General features: G+C 49.7%; 1 protein-coding gene across 1 annotated transcript; it reads right to left on the bottom strand.

Moving 5' to 3' along the window:
* Nucleotides 1-521: 521 nt before the first annotated feature.
* LOC116968929 (induced myeloid leukemia cell differentiation protein Mcl-1 homolog) lies at nucleotides 522-17,067 on the bottom strand. The gene is made up of 3 exons (XM_033015924.1): nucleotides 16,605-17,067; nucleotides 6,535-6,782; nucleotides 522-2,735 (listed from the first exon to the last, which is right to left on the bottom strand). The coding sequence occupies exons 1-3, from the start codon at nucleotides 16,999-17,001 to the stop codon at nucleotides 2,619-2,621; spliced, it is 762 nt and encodes a 253-aa protein (XP_032871815.1). The 5' UTR covers nucleotides 17,002-17,067; the 3' UTR covers nucleotides 522-2,618.
* Between the last annotated feature and the right edge of the window lie 319 nt (nucleotides 17,068-17,386).

The following is a 17,386-nucleotide window of genomic DNA, read 5'->3' on the forward strand; positions in this document are numbered from 1 at the left end:
AAATAGGCGACGTTTCGGGCCCTATTCCTTCTCTCCATAGATGCTGCCTCACCCGCCGAGTTTCTCCAGCATTTTGTGTCTGCCCTCTATTTTTCCAGCATCTGCAGTTCTTTCTCAAACACAGTAACGGTGGGGCAACTTTTACCCACACAGGGCAGTGGGTATATGGTAGGAGCTGCCAGAGGGGGCTCCTGAGACGGGTACAATGACAGAATGTAGCCAAACATGGGCAAATGGGACATCTTGGTCAACATGGGCTGAAGGGCCCGTAGAGAATGGTGGATGTACGGAACTGGCTTAGATGGGACATCTTGGTCGACGCTGGGCAAGTTGGGCTGAAGGTCCTGTTGTCGTGCTGCATGACCGAACACGAGGGGGAAATATTTCCCACAGACGAGGGGGAAATATTTCCCACAGACGGACTTGGCCCCCTCGCTCGGCGCGGGCAAGTTGAGGCCCGTCTCCGCGCATCGTCGACCGAGCCTTGACAAACGTCGCAAATAAACCAGAATTGAGAACGCTTCTTTCAAAAAATACATTTAATTTATAATAAGCTGCCGACAATAACAATCTGTTAAATGGCAGTGGCCACTGACCTAGAGGCTGCACTGTGATGGGGAGTAGACGCCGAGCTTTCTCTGGGGCGTGCTAGAGGCCGGGGGTGGTGGTGTGTGTGCGCGCCGGGTATACTGACTCCCGGTACCACCCACTCCCAGCCACACTGGACCGAAGCACGCAATACTCAGAGGCAACGGCCCGGAATAGATAAAAACGCACACCGTATCTCCCACTCTACCCCCCTCTCTATCTCTCTGCGCCTGAGCACCAAACTAAAACAAGCTGCTGTTGCTGTTGACACCACTGCGCTGGGACCCCCGGGAATGGGGGTCCTGGGAACAGCGGTAAATTGCACCGTAAAGGGCAGGGCTTCGAGGAGCCGCTGCCTGTCGAGACGGCCCTCGCACCAAGTCATGCGCCGTGGAGATGGGAGGCTGGGCCGTGTCACCCCCTCTGTGCCGAGATACACCCACGCGGTGGGCGTTCCTGCCACGCTCTCATCAGTGGACGTCAAAAACCAGTGGGATCATTCACTCATTTGCTCTCTTCTTCCTACCCCCCCCCCCTCCATCCTCTCCCAAAGAGAGCAGTGACCCCCCCCCCCCCCTCCTTTCCAAGTAGAAAACTCAACTCTTGCCATGACAGGGGCTTGAGAGAGGGGGCGAAAGGAAGAGCCTAAAATGTCAGAGGCAGGACTCGGGCGCCTCTGTAGGTGGAGAGGGTGCAGTGATGGGATCGTGGAACGATTAAAATCAGGAATGTGATCCAAAAAAAAATTAATAACATCAAAGGAGGGGGAGGGGAAGGGGGTGCTGCCAATATTAGGCGGTTATAGGATTTGCACGAAGTAATTATAAATGAAGAGCAGGAGGTATCACTGCGGTTAAAAAAAAAAGGGGGGGCCGTGAAGTGATGACGCTCGGGCCACGACCAGGGGAGGCCGGGATCGTCCTCCTGCGTGCGGGCCCTCCCTCTCCAAGGGGTGAGGGACGGACGGGAGGGGGGGGGGAAGAACGCTGGCTTCTGCTACACCACAGCCGATCTCCTTTGCATCCCCCCCTCCCCCCACACCCAATCTCCCATCCGGATTTCACACATCACATCCACTAATCAACCAAAAATGTGTATGTGCGTGTATATATATATATATATATTTATATTTATACATACGGAGAATTTATTAAATTCATTAGTCAGATAATGCTGCCGTTCAGAGGACTGCAGGTGGCCCAGATGGCGGGGGGGCAAATGTACTGCGAGGATCAACACCCCCCCCCCCATCTGCTGATCACCCAAGGCCGGTAATCCCGCTCTCTCGCTCCTTTTAATCTTCCGGCTTCCCCCCCCCCCCCCCCCCTCCCGTCTCCTCCTGTCCTCTTTTGGATGAAAAGGTTGGGAGGGAGAGAGGGAGAGGGGGAGAGAGAGTGAGAGAGAGAGAGAGAGAGAGACAGAGAGGAAGAAAGAAGGAAAAAATACACAGAGACGCGCCGATACAGAGCTGAAGTGGATGTCTTTCCGCTTTTCGTCGATAAACCAGTGGGCTTGCCGGCAAGATGCCGGTCAGATGCAGTAATGCTTCGCCGCGGGAGTCCCAAAAGTGTCCCAACACTGCTCGGATAAAAGTCTTTTGAGTCTTTTCTTTTTAAAACGAAGGTAAAAGCCTTGCAGGTTCCACAAACAGTGTGCACCAAAATGGAAGAGGCAAGGGCTCTCTTCACCCCCCCCTCACCGACTCCCAGCAGGTTCAATCTCGGCAATCATCGGCAAACTGAGCACAGCTTCCGACCTTCCATGTTCTGCGTGTGATGGTGTAGTAGGAGGAGGAGGGGGGGGGGGGGGGTGGAGAGAAGATGGAGTAATCCTCACGCGAGTGCGTTCCCTCCCTCTTCTGCACCGCTCGACCACTTCCGCCCCCCCGTTCCACGCATCCTCACGCTCCCCTCCCCGCCTCGGGGAGGGAACCGGGAGGGTGGCGGCGCGAGGGGGGTGCAGAACCCCGAGCGGTGGCTCCCAGGGGAGGGGACGGGGAGTTGGTGGTGGAGATGGCGACCAGATGGGATTCACCTGAGGAGATGCATGATGCTTGCTCCGGCGAGACCGACTCCTGCGATCCACATCAGCGCTTTTTTCGTGCACTCTTCGCTGTTGTTCTCCTGGAAGAACTTAGTGAAGCCGTCCTACAGGGAGGGGGTAAACAAGGCAGACCTTGAGACAGGAGAAAATCGTTCTCCACCCTTCTAAGACCGAATGGTGGCACAGACAGAGAACAGTACAGGCCCGTTTCAAGTCGGGGCCCTTCTTCAGTCCACAGACTGACCCATACTTTTTCTCCAGAGATGCTTCCTGACCCGCTGAGTTACTCCAGTACTTTGTATTCTTCTTTGGTATATAGCAGCATCTGCAGTTCCTTTGTGCCCATGATGCCATTACACAGATATCCTCCCTGCTCGAGGACCAGGGGACAAAGGATTAAGGTGAAGGGGAAAAGATTTAATAGGAATCTGAGATAGACAAAAATGCTGGAGAAACTCAGCGGGTGAGGCAGCATCTATGGAGCGAAGGAAATAGGCGACGTTTCGGGCCCGAAACGTCGCCTATTTCCTTCGCTCCACAGATGCTGCCTCACCCGCTGAGTTTCTCCAGCATTTTTGTCTACCTTCGATTTTCCAGCATCTGCAGTTCCTTAAACATGGGAATCTGAGAGGTAACTTTTTCACGCAAAGGGCAGTGAGTGTATGGAACAAGCTGCTGGAGGAGGTAGCTGAGGCTGGGACTATCCCAACGTTTAAGAAACAATTAGACAGGTACATGGATAGGACTAGTGTAGTTGGCCGGTGTGGGCAAGTTGGGCCGAATGGGCCTGTTTCCGCACTGTAGCACTCATGATGCAACACTGAACTCCAGTTGTGCCCTTGATGATAAACAGCAAACAGCAAACTGTGCCCAGCCCACGTTGTCCCACCCCCTTACGGAAAACAGCCTTGAAAGTAATTGTTACTGGAATCCGTGGACGGTGAAGGGGGGTTATGCAGTTTCTGATATAACACACGTTTCATTAACACCAAAACCTAATCTACTGTATTTTCAAAATGCGCTCTAATTTACGTATGTTTAAAATTCCGTTTAATTCATCTTTTTTTTTAAATTTATGGACTGCTTTTCAAGAACATATCACCCCTGCATAAAATGCAAGGTGTCTATAGAGGCTGTTCAGCCAGGGGGGGGGAAGAAGGTCAGAGGTGCTGCCCTAACTGGGGCCCGAGTTAGTTGGCACAAGGTGCTATACAAATTCAGGGAGTTCCTGTTCGCTGTGAGGGAGCAGCAGTCTTTATCGAAAGCTGCCAGCTGGCAATAAATAACTCCAGATCGCAAAGTGCTGGACTAACTCTGCGGGTCAGGAAGCATCGCTGGAGAACATGGATGGGGGAAGTCTGAGAAAACGTCCCGACCAGAAACGTCGCCAATCCATGTTCTCCGGAGATGCTGCCTGAGACGCTGAGTTACTCCAGCACTTTATACCTACGCAATCAGAATCTTTTTTTATCCCTTGGATCAAAGGCTAGAGTCAATAGCTTTAAGGCAAGAGTACTGGAGATGTGTCTTGCACTAAACTTTATTTGTGTTATTCCCTTTAACATGTATCTGTACACTGTGGATGGCTCAATTGTAATCATGTATTGTCTCTTAGCCAGTCCCTCTTCACTGTATTTCTGTACATGTGACAATAACTAAACTCAAACAGGGCTGTGGAGTCTTTCCAGGTGCGACAGAGGTTCGCCTGAACCTCCTCCAACCTCATCTACTGCTCTACATTGGTGAGACCAAGCGTACGCTTGGTGATCGCTTCGCCGAACACCTCCGCTCGGTTCGCAATAACCAACCTGATCTCCCGGTGGCTCAGCACTTCAACTCCCCCTCCCATTCCGAATCCGACCTTTCTGTCCTCTGCCTCCTCCATGGCCAGAGTGAGGACCACTGTAAATTGGAGGAGCAGCACCTCATATTTCGCTCGGGCATCTTACACCCCAGCGGTATGAACAATGACTTCTCTAATTTCAGGTAGTTCTTACTTTCTCCTCTCCTTCTCAGCTCTCCCTCAGCCTTCTGGCTCCACCTCTTCCTTTCTTCTTCCCTCCCCCACCCTGACATCAGTCTGAAGAAGGGTTTCGGCCCGAAACGTTGCCCATTTCCTTCGCTCCACAGATGCTACCTCACCCGCTGAGTTTCTCCAGCACTTTTGTCTACTACTAAACTCAAACTCTTGTTTCTTCAGCCGAGGGAAAGGGGAGAGGAAACAAGAGGGAAATGCACGGACTCTGGCTCCAAGACATTTGCCCTCTGGATTCCTTGCGTAACAGGCTTTAAACAGTTGCACAACTCAAATGAATCAGCTCTTTCAATCACTAGCCCCACACAGAGTACATTCCGAGCCGCTGATGTGGCACCAGTTTCCTTCCACTGGGCAGGAAGTTGGTACACTGGTCGGTTCCTGTGTCCCCCATCCCCCCAACCCCAGCGCACGGGTTTCCTGGAATGACAGACACAGGAAGCCAATACTACAACCTTGCTTCACCAAATGGGTCAACAGGCCAGAAGATCACTTAGTCATTTACAGTTATTGCGGGAAAAAAACCAGACGCAAGGCTGGATCTCCCTGGGAAAAGTTCAAACTCATTGCGTACACGTGGACACAATGAACCTTCATCAGATAATTGAATATAGAAGTTGGGAAGTCATGTCACAGCTGCGCAAGACATTGGCGAGGCCAGATTTAGAGTATGGCGTTCAGTTTGGGTCACCGCGTTGTAGGCGAGATGTCGTCAAAGGGTGCGGAGAAGATTTATGCACCAGGACTCAAGCAACGGGGAGAGGTTGAGCAGGCTAGGACTTTATTCCTTGGAGTGCAGGAGGATGAGGGGTGATCTTATAGAGGTGCACAAAATCAGGAGGGGGAATAAATCGGGTAAATGCATAAATCGGGTAATTTGCCTAGAATAAGGGAATCAAAAACCAGAGGACATAGGTTTAAGGTGAGGTTAGGAACTTGAGCGGCAACATTTTTTTTACACAAAGGGCGGTTGTGTAGGCAAAGAGCTGCATGCGCAAACATGTAGTTGGACAGGTATGTGGATTGGAACAGTTTAGAGGGTTGTGGGCCAAGTGCAGGCAGGACTAGTGTAGTTTGGACTCTTGTGGTCAGCCAGTTCCATAGTCCATAGCTCCCTGTGAGTGGCAACACAGGTGGACAGAGTGGTAAAGACAAATGTGCAGGAAGGAACTGCTGGTTTAAACCGAACAACGAGATGGGACAGGTTTAAGGCGAGGGGAGGAAATATTTAATAGGAACCAACTTTTTCCACACAATGGGTGTTGGGCACAGTGGCGCAGCGGTAGAGTTGCGCCACATCTTACAATCGTCAGACCAAGTGGCTGCTTGGGTAGTGTTGGGAGTGGAATGCAGTGATCTGGTCACGCCACGTTAATTCCCGGGATGGTGGGACTGTCATATGCTGAGAGAATGGATCAGCTGGGCTTGTACACTCTGGAGTTTAGAAGGATGAGGGGGTATCTCATTGAAACATATAAGATTGTTAAGGGCTTGGACACGCTAGAGGCAGGAAACATGTTCCCAATATTGGGGGAGTCCAGAACCAGGGGCCACAGTTTAGGAATAAGAAGTAAGCCATTTAGAACAGAGACGAGGAAACACTTCACAGAGACTGGCGAGTCTGTGGAATTCTCTGCCTCAGAGGGCAGTGGAGGCAGGTTCTCTGGATGCTTTCAAGAGAGAGCTCAATATGGCTCTTAAAAATAGCGGAGTCATGGGATATGGGGAGAAGGCAGGAACGGGGTACTGATTGGGGATGATCAGCCATGCTGGCTCGAAGGGCCAAATGGCCTACTCCTGCACCTATTGTCTATTGTTATGCAGGCATTGAGCTGGCAGTCAAGTGGTGGGAGTGGGGTCATCCTTACCCAGCCACCGTGTGTCTCCAGCCACTCCCTCGTCTCCTTGGTAAGGTACTGCGTGATCTGCGTGGCCACCTCCTCCACGCAGTCCTCCGATCTCTGCTTCTTCAGGTGGGTAGCCAGCACCGCTCCGAAGGCGACCAGGCTGACCACGCGGCCCCAGTTCACCTCGCCGTCGCTGAACACCTCTGCTGCCACGCCAGAGATGGACGCCAGGTTACAGCCGTTGGAGTTGTTCAGACGGTTTATCATCCCTGGGGAACAGAAAGACAGAGTGAGAACTCGGTCACTAACGCAGCCCTGGCTCAGTCAACATGAAAGCTACAAAAGGCCAAGCCCTTTCCTGGGAACCGTTGTCCAACACACATACCTCGCTAACCACAGCTTATGTATCAAGTATTCAGCTCGTATTTAAAATAGGTTAAAACAGACATAAAGTGCTGGAGTCATTCAGCTGGTCCCAGCTCCCCCATTTTAGTCATCCTAGTTAGATACAGCAGGAAAACAGGCCCTTCGGCTCGAGTCCACACCGACCAGCAACGCCTGCATTCTCTCTACCCCCCCACCCCCACCCTAGTAGTTACCTAAAATAGGTTAAAACAGACAGACACAAAGTGCTGGAGTAATTCAGCTGGTCAGGCAGCATCTCTGGGGAACATGGATAAGTGACATTTCACGGTCAAAATAGGTCAGTTTAGGAAGGAACTGCAGATGCTGGTTTACATCGGGTAGACAAAATGCTGGTGTAACACAGCGGGACATCACTGGAGAGAAGGAATGGGTGACGTTTCAGGTCGAGACCCTTCTTCAGGCTCAAGGCTAGTTTAGTTTAGCTGGGAGATACAGCGTAGAAACAGGCTTTTCAGCCCATCCAGTCCACGCCGACCAGTGATATGTAACTCCTGCATTCCCTCTCTTCAACCCCCTTCCCCATTTTTGTCATCCTAGTTAGATACAGCAGGAAAAGAGGCCCTTTGGCTCAAGTCCACACCGACCAACAATGCCTGCATTCTCTCTACCCCCTTCCCCCACCCTAGTAGTCCTGTTAGTTGCATTGTTCGCATGCCTGTATCCATTCTTGATTAGTACAGGTGTCAGAGGTTATGGGGAGAAGGCAGGAGAATGAGGTTAAGGAGAGATAGATCTGCCATGATTAAATGGCAGAGTAGGCTTGATGGGCCGAATGGCCTAAGTCTACTCCTATTCCTTCCCTATTCTCTCTTCCCCAGCCAACAATGGGCTCCACCCTTCCTTGGTCATCGGTAGCGGGTCACAATTTGACCCGGCCTTTTCTAATCTCCAGTTTCCTCCCAACTCCCTTGACTTTCAGCCTGAAGAAGTGTTCAGGTTCCAACACAAATCGTCACCGATGCTTTCTCTCCAGAGATGCTGCCTGACCCGCTGAGTTATTCCAGCACTGCGTGTCTCATCACCCAGACACTTGTTCCTATCCCGCACGTCTTTGCAGAGTGTGAGGAAACGGGAGCAGCCGGAGAAGACCCACTGTGCATGGGTAGTGTGTGCTAACTCCACACAGACAGCACCTGTAGTCAGGATAGAATCTGGGTCCCTGGCGCTGTAAAGCAGCAACTCTACCGCTGCACCACCGTGATGCCCCAAAAGATAGATCAACATTTTCAGATTAAAAACGCATTTCACGGAACACATGCTATGTCAAATATTTATAAAGTCTACATGCAGCGAGCATATAATGTCCAATTTTGGAGATGATGCAAAGGAGATTTGCTGGAATGGTTCCAAAGACAAGGATTGTCAGCTGTAAACACAGATGTACAAAACTCAAAGTGCAGGAGGAACTCAGCGGATCCCCACAGTATATGGGGAGTGGATTAACAAGTGATTTTTCCGGTTGAGATTCTCTTTATGCTGTCGGTGCGCATCTGGTTAGCAAACAGATTTTATACCATGCCTATCTCTTCCCCCTTCAGATGCTGCCTGACCTGCCGAGTTCCTCCAGCTGTATGTTTTGTTTAAAATGTCGGCATCTGCAGTTCCTTGCGTCTCCATAGTGACTTATAGGGGAAGTCAGAGAGGTTGTGCTCAAAATGAGGAATTTTATAGTGCAGGTAAAGAGGAACTGCTAGCCATCAGAGACAATAGCTCAAGTAAATGGTAAAAGAAGCACAACAGAGGATTATGTTTAAGAAGGAACTGCAGATGCTGGCAAATAGATGGTAGACAAAAATGCTGGAGAAACTCAGCGGGTGAGGCAGCATCTATGGAGCAAAGGAAATAGGCAAAGTTTCGGATCGAGGCCCTTCTTCAGAAGGGCCTCGACCCGAAACGTTGCCCATTTCCTTCGCTCCATAGATGCTGCCTCACCCGCTGAGTTTCTCCAGCACTTCTGTCTACAACAGAGGATTATGTTTTTTACACTGCAAGCTATGACATGAAGAGACAAGAGGCGGCAGATGCCGGAATCTCAAGAACTCAGCGAGTCAGGCAGCATCCGTGGGGGGAATGGACGGGCGATATTTTGGGATGGGATCTTTCTTCAGCCTCTGTAGAACGGATTGGGTCCCCGTTCAAGAACCAGAGGCCATTCTGATGGGGGAACGGAGGTGTAAAGGGACTGGGCATTGATGGTAAAGATGGGGGGGGGGCAAGGAATTGGAAGTTAGGAGAATTGTACGGTTCACTGTTTGAGGATCAAGTCAAGACAAGGAACTTGGGGAAGTCTGGCAGGTTCATAAGGGATTTTTCACAGAGAGGTGTGCCAAAAACTGTGAAGAGGAAGAATTATTTTCTGTGAGATGGTACAGGTACGAAGTGCCAAAGGGCATAACAATAATAATTAATAAACAACTCGAGAGGCCAAGAAAGAGGTAGGAAGTGAAGTATGATGTTTGTGTTGCCAACTCCCCAATTCTAAACTTGCACAACCACAGATAAAGAGCAATAAAACCACCAAATGTTATATGGTCTCCCACGCCTGTCAATGGAAGATCAAAGGGCAGGTACTGAAAGCTGTTGCCAACTGCCTGCAGAGCCCAAAGCCGACTCGTTGGCAGAGTGCACAGTTGGTGAGTGCACTAGGTGTGTATAGATTAGATTAGATAGCAGCTGTAAACAAGCCTGGTTAGGATGTATTTACAAGGCAGAAAGATTTCCGCCCATGAGCCTGTAAACTGTACAAGCTGTGATCCACCCAACCCATCTATCCCAGTCACCCTGTCCCCCCCCCCCCCCCTTATCCTTTGTACACTCATGTCTCTCTCGGAGTCCCTCATTTGTCTCCCTCTGGCTTTACAAAACCACAGGATTTGGAAGGAAGGCATTTGTTCAGGAGTGTGTTCATTGGTTTAAAATTGGCTCTTCATTGGTTTTTCCTCATCTCCATCACCCTCGTCTCCAATTCACCTCCAGCCTATGTCACTTACTCCACCACCTGCCAATCAACTGCCCTCCCTCTCTCACCTCCATCCACCCATCACTTGCCACTTTTCATAACCAGACACCTGCAGTTCCTTGCTGCTATCACTTGCCACAGGTTTTGTCCGTTACCCTCCACGGATGCTGCCTGACCCACTGGGTCCTCGAACACGGTGGCCTGCACGAAGGGGCGGCAAACGCCAAATTATTCATTCGAGCCAAGGAAGAGCTGGATGAAGAAGCTGAGAAGAGGGGGAAATCGTACCAGGGCCAAGTGCTTGGAAAGTGTAGGGTGCCCAACCCAAGAGAAATAGTTTTGACTTTCAAAAGCACCTCAAGACTTTGCACGTAACAAGACCTGGTGCTTTGGAACAAAGGACACCCTGGGGAGGTTTAATCAAGGTGAATAGGAAACATCCTTCAGGTAAACCAGGGTGGTGGAGGAGATATAGTTGCGAGTTAGGATTAAGGGGAAATTAAATACTTTGGCAGAGATCAGGGGATTTCTTGCCTGAAAGAGCGTGGGAGGCAGAGGCTCATTTAAAGACATCCCTGATGTTGGTGGGGGAGAGAAGCTCTGAGGCAAAGGGCTACAAGGCTGAGAGACAGGAGGCAGGGTTTGGGCTGAGTTTTATGAATCAGAGAGAGGGCACAGGATAGGGAGGGTGGGAATGACTGGGGAAGTGCCCTGAACCAGGCATCTGATCACCAGCTAAAAACAGACATTCCAGCTACTTTGCGCAGCGGCAGAAATGACACCGCGCCCTGCTCTTCAGAAACCACCCAGTCTATGGGGAGGGGGGGGGAGATAGAGAGCCCAAAGCCTGCTAAACAGGACTGACCAAACTAAGTGGTATTTCCAGAACGCTGGGAGACTATTTATATTCAACCACAGAGAGTTTATTTATACCAAGCCCAGAATTAATCTCACCCGTTAAACAAATGGAAATGCAAAGAGCAGGCATTTAATTTTTCATTTCCTTCCCCGTTCTCTGGTTACATACGGACGCACACAAGTCAGAGGGGGTCGGGTGAGGGAGGCAGGACTAGTTTGAACCATCTGTTTCCTTAGAGCTGCCAAGCCACGTATTGGGGTTAAGAAGCAGCCAGCTCATGCAGATTCACCTGGGTGGCAGGTGGCTCAGCAGGGGAGAGGTATTTTCGGTTTAGGGAGGGGCGATGATGTGACAGGGCACTCGTGGGAGTTACTGGAAAACTCTAGGCTGTTCTTGCAGGTGTCAGCAACATTACAAGTCCCTTACAAGGCAGATCCACCACCCAGCTCATTCAGGGGCTGGTGGTGTTTTTGAGTGGAACGCCCCAGGGGGCATTCTATTTGTGTTAGATTAAAGCACCAATCTAATTGTGTAGGAAAGAACTGCAGATGCTAGTACATACCGAAGATAGACGCAAAGTGCTGGAGTAAGTCAGCATCCAGTTCTCAAATCTAGCTGTTACTGTTTCAAGGAATAAGGAACTGCAGATGGCGGTTTATAATTTTTAAAAAAAGACAAAATGCTGGGAGTAACGCAGCAGGTCAGGCAGCATCTCTGGAGAACATGTATGGGTGTCGTTTTGAGCCAGGACCCTTCTTCAAACTGATTGTGGCGGTGGGGGGTAAAGAAAGATGGAAGACAGGAGGAACAGGACAAAGTCTGCTGAGTGATAGGTAGATACAGGCGAGGGCAGTTTTGATAGGGAGGTGGTCAGAAATGATTCAGTCTGAAGAAGGGTCCCGACCAGAAATGTCACCTATCCATGTCCGCCAGAGATGCTGCCCGACCCACTGCAGCACCTTGTGTCACTACTGCTTGTGGTCCCTAACAGTCTAAACACTACCCCACCTACTGAGACTTTCTAAAAGCAGTCCAAAAATATTTTGCACCTTATCTTCCATCCCACACCGACACCCCCGCCTGCCCCCTTCAACAAATCCTCCAAAGCAGCAGCCACCTCCGAATACCTCAAGCTTAAAACTGAAACCCAATCTGAAACTCTACACCCCAACATAAATACAAGATAAAGTATTTGCATTAGGAGCTCATGGCTTGCCCCACCCTGCATTCAGTCATTCAGCATTGCCGACTTCAATTACACCATTCTCTCTCTCTCTCTCTCTCTCTTTCACCACCCTCCCAAACCAAACATAAACAAACCTAGTTCACAACTCAGTGATCCCCCCAGGGTTGCAAGAGATGACAAGAGAAAAAGAAAGAGAAAGACAGGAGATCTCAGAGTGCTGTAAAGACTGTAGTTAGTGTGGGGTGTGTGGGCAGGAAGTTAGTCAACTCCTGGTGAGGACAGAAATTAAAAACAGATGCAAATTCAGAAAACAGTTTTAGCAGCCCCAAAATGGAATAATTGCTCAGCTGGAAGCTGTGTCTCGGGGAGGGGGGGGAGGAGGAGAGAAACGGGGGGCCGGGACTTTACCCTCTACCCAAACCAAGCAGCTGCTTCGATTTACTTATTGAAGGGGAGTGGGGAGACCATATGTGAGAGGCTATGGGTCTTCTGCGGGCTGTTATAATGAGAACAGGGAGGTTTGATGCCAATTCATCTTTGTACAGCTGCTCCTCTCCCACCGCCCCAAATCTCACAGCACCACCTGACCCCCTCCCCCCAATTCTGACACCCTGGATTTGCCCACAGTAACCATGGCAGCAACATTCCCCTGGAAGCAAAAAGATCAATACTTCACCAAATATATTGCAGGCACCAGACTAAAATATGTCAGGAACAAAAATTAACAATGCTCGTATAGAGATACAGCATCAAAACAGGCCCTTCAGCCCATCGGATGCACACTGGCCATCAATCACCCGTTCACACCAGTTCCGTGTTTATCCTACTTTCACATCCATTCCCTACACCCCGGGAGCAATTTTAGAGGGCCGATTAACCTTAGAGACCCCCCACGTCTTAGGGATATGGGAGGGAACCCCTACCCGATGACAAAGAAAACGTGCTAAATCCACATGGATAGCACAGCATGCTAGGTCACAATCGAACCTGGGTCTCTGGCGCTGTGAGGCAGCAGCTCGACCAGCCCCACCCATTGCCCAGTGCTAATTTCAGGGCTATCCCCTGTATTATTCTGGCAGAGTTTTCGGGGGAAAGACCCACTCCAGTGACAAATTTAAACAAGACAGCTCACTGTTAGAGGTGTTGTCCTTCCATTAAACAAAGCCAGCTGCCCTTGGCTGACTAGAAATAATTCACTGAGAGCAGAGAGAGGAAGTCTGCCCCAACCATTACAGCGATTAACATTTAGACCTAGTTGCCAAATGTTTTTATTAATCTAATTTCCCCAGGAATACAATCTGAAGACACATTTTATTGATGGAATGGAAGAAGCAGCATGGACTGGTCGAAACAAAAAACAGTGGAAAGCCAGTTCAATATCTAGAAAAGGCCTGTGTTCATCTATTCCTTCCAGCTGCCCTTCCTCTCTTCCAGCTTTCTTTCCCCCCCTTGCAATCAGTCCTGACTCAAAACATCCATGTAGAAATAAAGAACTGCAGATGCTGGTTTAATCAAAGATAGAGCACTGGAGTAACTCAGTAGGTCAGGCAACATCTATTGAGAAAAAGGATGGGTGGTGTTCCAGATCTGGTCCCTTCTTCAGACTCACTTCAGTTCACTGTCCCATGTACCGAAGTACAGTGAAGAGCTTTTTGTTGCGTGCTATCCAGTCAGCTAATTGTGGGGGTGGGAAAGAAAGGTGGATGAGAGGGGTCAAGCCTGAAGGGTCCCGACCTGAAACGTCACCCGTCCTTTTTCTCCAGAGATGTTGCCTGACCCACTGAGTTACTCCAACACTGTCTTATTTTTTTGTAAACCATCATCTGCAGTTCAGAGCTGTTAAGAGCTGTTTCAGTTTCCAAAACACAATAGGCATTTGCAGCCTTCATGGAGGAAGTTGCCACAAGAGACATCGCTTGCTTGTTACCACTGGAGAGACAGCTTAAAGTGCATGTAACATTTTTCTCCCAGAATGGAAAAAAAAACTCCAGTCAGTGCTTAGTGAATCCAGTGATTTTCTACGGCTTTTGAGAACAAAAAGCTCAGAAGAAACATCTGCAAATGGAAAATTATTACATTAATGTACTCAAGTGACACACAATTCCAAATTAATCCTTCCCCCTTCCCTCCCTTCTTGGCTGAAACAATCCCTCTGGACTGTGCAAACAAGCAGCAGTCAGCACCCACACCCAAACCACCAAAGGTTGCAAAGGTTGCATTTTATTCACAGATGAAACATTACAAAAGAATGTGGGAAATCAGAACTTTATTTTTTTTGCAGAAGTCAGCATCTGGAATAAAAGTTTCAAAGGCTGACTGACCTCGCCTCTCGACAGCTCTGTTCAAACGTGTCACCAAAATATGCCAACTCCTCGCCGATCAGCGATTATCATTATAGACACAAAATGCTGGAGCAACTCAGCGGGACAGGCAGCATCTCTGGATAGAAGAGAATGGGTGACGTTTCCGGTCGTCTTGACCCAAAATGCCACCCATTCCTTCTATCCAGAGATGCTGACTGTCCCGCTGAGTTTCTCCAGCATTTTGTGTCTATTTTGTGTGTAAACCAGCATCTGCACCACATACATAGTGATTAGCATTTATTCAACTTCACATCAAACAACAAAACATGCTCAATTGCCATGCATAATAAGACCTTAGCTGCAGAAATGGAGTTAGCAAGGCCAAGCATTCATTTATACAGTAAGGGAAATGCACAGAGGAAAATTAAACAAAACAAATTCACCACTTGAAAGTACACACAGCTGAAAAGGAATGAGAGGCAGTATCGGGAGAACCAAGACTGTGGAAAACACCAGCCCAGTGGGAAAGAGAATTGCCAAAGGTAAACAAAGCACGAGTCATGCAGGGAAAAGCCAGTAGCCAAAAGGAAAGATCCCAAGCAACTGAGGGGAAACACTAGCCAAGATGATGAAGTGAGTAGCCAGGGGTAAGACCTCAAACAATGAGGGAAATCACTAGCCCAGGAAGGGAAGACCAGAGGGAAAGCACAGGCCAAGAAGATGAAGTTATTTGACAAAAGACCACCAGACAATAGGGCTGGGGGGGGGGGGGGGGGAAGAATGAGCTCACAAGGGAGACCCAGTAGCCAAGAAATAGCCAGAGGTAAAACACAAGCCCAGCAGATAGAATCTGTGGCCAAAAAGATCTCATTGGGAAAGCACTAGCCAAGATGGGGAAGTAGGTTGCCAAAAGAAAAACATCAAACACTAGAAGGGTAAACACTAGCAAAGTAGAGAGACCCAGTAGCCAAAGGAAAGATATCAAGAGAGGGAAAACATTAGTCAAGATTGTCATATGCCCTGAAACAGAACAATTAAATTCTTACTTGCAGCAGCACAACTTATATGTAACCCCAAAACTCATAATAAACAAACAAAAAATACTGTATGTTTAAAAAACAGACAAATAGACAAGATATGCAAAGTCAAAAAATAGTGCCCTCAAGTCTATATAGTACAGAGCATATTTGGAGAATGATTATTATCACCACTAGTCATGGGGAAGTCAGTAGCCCAGGAGGAAGAGCCAGTAGCCAAATAGTAAGGTGCAAGAGTGAAAACATTAGTCAAAAAAATGGGGGAGTCAGTAGCCAAAAGAAAAACACAGAGGGGAAAACACTAGCTGAAGAGGGAGACACAGCAGTCAAATGTAAGATGCCAGAGTGAAATCATTAGCCAAGAAGGGGAAGATAGTGGCCAATGGAAAAGGACCAAAAACAATAAGAGGGGAAACACCAAGGAGAGGAAGTCAACAGCTAAAAGAAGAAACCGGAATGACAGAGGGGAAGCCCTAGCACTGGGGGGGGGGATGGCAAAATAAAGAGACTGGGGAGGCAAAAGAACTCCCCAGGGGTGAGGGGGGTGAGGGCGGGGGGAAGGAGAAGCATAATCAAAAGATTAAACCGATATAATAGAGGAGGATGCTCTAGCCCAGGAGGGGAGGAGGGGGAGGATACAATAGAGAGGAAAACACTAGCCAAGAAGGGGGAGTCAGTAGCCAAAAGAATACATCGATATAATAGAGGGGGAAGCTCTAGCTCAGGATGAGGGGGGGGATTCAATAGGAAGAAAAACACTAGCCAAGAAGGGGAAGTCAGTAGCCAAAATAATAAACTGAAGTAATAGAGGCAGTGCTAGCTCATGAGGGGGGAGATACAATAGAGGAAAACACTGGCCAAGAAGGGAAGTCAGTAACTAAAAGAATAAATTGATTATAATAGAGGGGGAAGCTCTAGCTCATGAGGAGGGGGGGGGGGGGAGATACAATAGGTAGAAAAACACTAGCCAAGAAGGGGAAGTCAGTAGCCAAAATAATAAACTGATATATTATAGAGGGGGAAGCGCTAGCTCTTGATGGGAAGGGGGGGGGGGGGGGGGGGGGGAGAGATACAATAGGTAGAAAAACACTAGCCAAGAAGGGGAAGTCAGTAGCCAAAGGAATAAACTGAAGTAATAGAGGAAGTGCTAGCTCATGATTAGGGGGGGGGGGGGGGAGATACAATAGACAGGAAACACTAGCCAAGAAGGGGAAATCAGAAGCCAAAAGAATAAATTGATTATAATAGAGGGGGAAGCTCTAGCTCAGGAGAGGGGGGGGAGGAGAGGGGGGGGAGGAGAGAGGGGGGGGGGGGCACCCACCATTGAAGGCCGTGTAGTGTTTCTCGATGAGTCGGTCGCCGACCCTCTGCATCGTCTCGACCGCCCTCCGCTCGTCCCCGTCCTTGTGCGGCGCCCAGGCCAGCCACCCTCGCCCCGTCACCTCGCCCGCTCCTCCGCTGTAGTAACGGATGTATCCTTCCACCAGCGACAGGGTGAGCCGGTACAGGTCGTCGGGGAACGACGGCGCCTCCTCCATCTCCGTCTCGTCGGGCGTCTGAGGTAACGAGTTGTCCCGCACCGCCCAAGATGATGTTGATGAGGTGGACGAGGCCGCCGCTCCCCCTCCCTGGGCAGTTCCCATGCTGAATAGTTGGTTCTGCAGCTGCAGCATGGTGCTGGTCGAGCTACGATTCAGCGCCATTAAAGACATGTCCATGTCGTCGACTGGTTCAAAATGGCTGCCGCGGAAAAAACCGTCTCCCCTATACTTCTCCCCCGCCCTGCGACGTGCCCCGCCCCTCGGATGGGCCGGCCAATCGGGGCGGGGGATGTGGGCGGGCCTGCGGTAGCCACCCGCCCATAGGCCAACGTTCACGTCCATCAGACAGGGGCGGGACATCACCCCGCCAATCGTACCTGTACTGCCCACCCGCTCATAGGTCAAACCCCAAGTCACTCAGATGAAGGCAAGCCTCTCCGTCAATCACCGCAGAGGGAGCGGGACGAAACGATCCCGCCCACCTTTTTTACGTCAACGAGGGGGGCGGAGGTATGGGGGGGGCAGAGATAATGACCGGGACCCTCTCATAGGTTAGAACGCA

This window comes from Amblyraja radiata, chromosome 47, assembly GCF_010909765.2.
Source record: "Amblyraja radiata isolate CabotCenter1 chromosome 47, sAmbRad1.1.pri, whole genome shotgun sequence".
In the NCBI taxonomy this organism is placed as follows: Eukaryota; Metazoa; Chordata; class Chondrichthyes; order Rajiformes; family Rajidae; genus Amblyraja; species Amblyraja radiata.

Bases quoted from the DNA above. Each gene is read 5' to 3' on its own strand.
- LOC116968929 (XM_033015924.1), bottom strand. From the start codon at position 17,001: ATGGACATGTCTTTAATGGCGCTGAATCGTAGCTCGACCAGCACCATG. The intron at 6,783-16,604 runs GTGGGTGCCCCC...TCTGTTCCCCAG, and splicing joins ACACTACACGGCCTTCAATG to GGATGATAAACCGTCTGAAC. The intron at 2,736-6,534 runs GTAAGGATGACC...CCCTCCCTGTAG, and splicing joins TGGAGACACACGGTGGCTGG to GACGGCTTCACTAAGTTCTT.